The sequence below is a fragment of the Myotis brandtii genome, unplaced genomic scaffold (assembly GCF_000412655.1).
Source record: "Myotis brandtii unplaced genomic scaffold, ASM41265v1 scaffold150, whole genome shotgun sequence".
Taxonomy (NCBI): Eukaryota; Metazoa; Chordata; class Mammalia; order Chiroptera; family Vespertilionidae; genus Myotis; species Myotis brandtii.
This window is the reverse complement of record NW_005355411.1, coordinates 219,134-223,157: the sequence shown is the minus strand read 5'-3', so window position 1 is coordinate 223,157 and position 4,024 is coordinate 219,134. Positions and strand designations below refer to the sequence as shown.

At 40.9% G+C, this 4,024-nt stretch overlaps 1 protein-coding gene across 2 annotated transcripts in view; it reads left to right on the top strand.

The window, feature by feature from the left end:
* The window catches only part of LOC102257167 (zinc finger protein 883), a 12,117-nt gene that overhangs the window by 820 nt on the left and 7,273 nt on the right, over nucleotides 1-4,024 (top strand). For both annotated transcript variants that reach the window (XM_014535759.1, XM_014535758.1), the window contains exon 2: nucleotides 385-511. In XM_014535759.1, the coding sequence (XP_014391245.1) occupies nucleotides 385-511 (127 nt within the window). The remainder of the gene's footprint in view (nucleotides 1-384; nucleotides 512-4,024) is intronic.

Here is a 4,024-nt window from a genome sequence, read left to right as displayed (position 1 = left end):
GCACATCTGGAGGAAGTGTGAGCTGATGGTCCTGGGACCTGGTGTGGGCACTTAAAGGTGAAGCATAAACCGACGCTTGGCTTTGTCTTGGAGGCAGGATCTGGGAGACTGCAGTGGTGTTGCTTGGCAGGAAGGTTGGGGCCCTGCAGGCATCGCCCAAACCTTAAATGGCATTGCTCTCTACCCTCCTGTCTCTCAATTCTTCCCACCCAGCCTAGCTGTTCTTGCTGAGGGCGGTGATAGTGATTAATGGGACTTGACCGGAGATCAGCCAGCCTTAGAATTAGGCCCTGGAGGAGGTTGAGGGGGGGAAGGTGTGTAAGGAGTAGGATGGCAGCTTCTCAGAAAAGGCAGCCCTGGTTTCAATTGTCTCCATTCTGACAGGTTGGCGTGACCTTTGAGGACATTGCCCTGTACTTCTCCAGGGAGGAATGGAGCCTCCTTGATGAGGGTCAGAGACAGCTGTACCTGAATGTGATGCTGGAGAACTTTGAACTTCTATCCTCGCAGGGTAAGACCCTCACTCTCACAGTGACTTGGACTTGGCTTTGAGATTTCCCAGGGCCCATCCCCCAGGGTGTGCTCTGTCCCCCCAGGTAGACTGTGGTACTGCTTGATTTTCCAGTTTCCTGGGTAGTTGCTGTCCTGGGGAGGGTTGGTCTGTTTCCACTGCTCCCTTCTATTCCTGAAGCTCCAATAGTCCCCGCTGCACTAAATTCACAGGGAAGGACTTGTGGTTGGTAGTGTTACAGGAAGCCTCAAAGATTCCACCTTGATCAGTGAGGAAAGCATTTTCTATATTCCTGTTGGTCATTTGTACATATTTTTTGAAGAATTGTCTCTACATCCTTATCCTGTTTATTAACTGTAGTTTTTGGTTAAAGAGTCTTTTGATTATCTTGTATATTTTATATATTAATTGCTTATTACAGGTAGGAACACATATTTTTGCATGTGCCTAATTGTGCTTTGTAGATATTGCCCACCCCCTCTTCTCTTTTTTGCAAATTCCATGTTATTGGAAAACCTGTATTCAGCAGGTTTAGTGCCACCATTTTTCTAACAAGCTCAAATGCTGGTTGCCAGTGTTTAGCAATCAAGTATGTTTTAAGTTATATAGAGTTGTTGTTTTTGAGACATTTAGTGTGTTGTTACTAACCTGTAGTATAGTGTTAGCATATCTTTATTATTCACTGGAAATTTCAACTATTTGTGTGAATTTCTGTCTGTATTGCAATATTCACTTTATTGTGCTGATCTGAACTCAATGCACAATATCTCCAAGTGATTCCTTAATAGGATTTCGAGTATTTTCCCCCATCCTCTAGATTGCCTTTATTTCTTTTTGTTTATTGCTGTTGTGCTGTGAAGCTTTTTTTTTTTTTTTTTTGCAATCTGGACTGTTTATTTTTTCTATTTTGCCTGGTGGTTGGTGTCACATTCAGAAAATCCTGTCCAAAACTTATCTCCAAAATGTATTCTCTAGGTTGTCCTGAGGAGTTTTAAGTTTTAGCGCTGACATTTAATTCTGTCATGTAGGTTGAGTTAAATTTTATCAGTGGTGTCAAGTTTTGTTGTTTTACATATGAATATCCATTTTTACCATCACCATTCATTGAAGAAACTGTCTTTCCTTTCTTCTATGTCTTGCAGCTTTGACAAAGATTACTGGAACCTATGTGCCTGGATTTATTTCTGTGTTATCTGTTCTTTTTTTTTTTATTTCTTTATTTATTTCAGAGAGGAAGGGAGAAGGAGAGAGAGAGAAACATCAATGATGAGAGAGAATCATTGATCGGCTGCCTCCTGCACACCCCTTACTGGGGCTCAAGTCCGCAACCTAGGCATGTGCCCTTGGCCGGAATCGAACCTGGGACCCTTCAGTCCGCAGGCTGACGCTCTATCCACTGAGCCAAGCTGGTTAGTAGGGCTATCTGTTCTGTTCTATTGATCTATGTGTCTTTGTTTTTCCAGTAACACACTGTTTCTTTATTTTTTCTTTGAAATAAATTGAAGTCAGGAAGTGTGATGCTACCAGCTTTGTTCTTCCTCAGGATTGCTTTTGCTATTTGAGGTCTTTTGGTTTTATACATTTCAACATTCTCTTTTCATTTCTTTGTAAAATACCATTGGAGTTATCAGGATTGCATTTAATATGTAGATTGCTTGCATATTGTAGAAATCTTCATGATACTTCATTTCCTTTTTTTCCCCGTATATTTTTATTGATTTTAGAGAGGAATGGAGAGGGTGGGAGAGAGAGATAGAAACATTAATAATAAGAGAGATTTGTTGATCAATTGCCTCCTGCACACCCCCCACTTGGGATCGAGCCTGAAACCAAGGCATGTGCCTTTGACTGGAATCGAACCCGGACCCTTCAGTCCTCAGGCTGATGCTCTCTCCACTGACCTAAATCAGCTAGAGCAAGATACTTCATTTTCAAATCCATGAACACAGGATGTCTTTCCACTTATTTGGGTTTTCTTCTGTTTCTTCCATCAATGTCATATAGTGTTCATTGTACAGACGTTTCACCATTTTGGTTGAATTTATTCCTGGGTATCTCATTGTTTTCAGTGCTATTGTAAATTTGAATATCTTCATTTCTCTATCAAAAGATTTTATTGTTAGTTTGTAGAAGTGGAACTAATGTTTGCATGTTGATTTTTGCATTGTGAGGGCGAGGGATAGAGAGTTAGAAACATCGATGAGAGAGAAACATCGATCAGCTGCCTCCTGCACACTCCCCACTGGGGATGTGCCCGCAACCAAGGTACATGCCCTTGACCAGAATCGAACCCAGGACACTTGAGTCCGCAGGCCAATGCTCTATCCACTGAGCCAAACTGGTTAGGGCTGAATTTAATTATTTTTTAATTCTCACTGGAATAGTGAAAATATTTTTACCATTGATTTTTCTTTTATTATTTTTTTTAGAGAGAGAGAGTGAAAGGAAGAGGAGGTGGGGGGGAGAGGGAGAAGGGGGGAACATTGATGTGACCGAGACACATCGATTGGTTGCCTCCCACAGGTGGCCTTATTGGGAGCAGGGATCCAACCTGCAATCCAGGTACCTGCCCTTGACTTGAAATTGAACCTACGACTCTCCAGTGCGCAGGCCGACACTCTCACCACTGAGCCACAATGGCCAGGGCTATTTATTCTTTAAATTTTTTTCTTATTTATTTGTTTGTTTGTTTGTTTGTTTATTTATATTTAAAATATATTTTCATTGATTTCAGAGTGGAAGGAAGGGAAAGAGAGAGAGAAACATCAATTAAGAGAGTAAATAATTGATTGGCTGCCTTCTACACATCTCCTGTGACCAAGCCCACAACTTGTGCATGTGCCCTGACGAGAAATCCAACAGTGACCTCCTAGTTTATGAGTTGATGCTCAATCACCAAGCCATACTGGTTGGCCTTTATTTATTTATTTCCATTTTTTTTGATTTCAAGAAGAACAATTTTAAATATAAAGTCACTTGCAATAAACCTTAATATTTCGCCGTAACCAGTTTGGCTCAGTGGATAGAGCATTGGCCTGCGGACTGAGAGGTCCCGGGTTCGATTCCGGTCAAGGGCATGTACCTTGGTTGCGGGCATATCTCCAGTGGGAAGTGTGCAGGAGGCAGCTGATCGATGTTTCTCTCTCATCGATGTTTCTAACTCTCTATCTCTCTCCCTTCCTCTCTGTAAAAAATCAATAAAATATATTTAAAAAAAAAAGAAGACAGCAAGTAAAATTAAGTAACACCATAAAGTTTTCCTATATTTGCATTATGGGAATCCCAGGAAACACTAAGTGTGCTGGTCATGGAACGAGACAGAAAGAAAGACAAAAGGGAGAAAGGAAGAAGAAGGGTAGAACATTGATTTTTCAGAAATAAACTGAAACCAACTTCCATAATCTGAAAAAACAGATGTGAACAATCAAATGCATGCACTCTCAGAGGTTTCTGTACAGATTCAAGACACTAACCATACTTCATCAAGATACGTTATAATAGAACAGTAAAAAA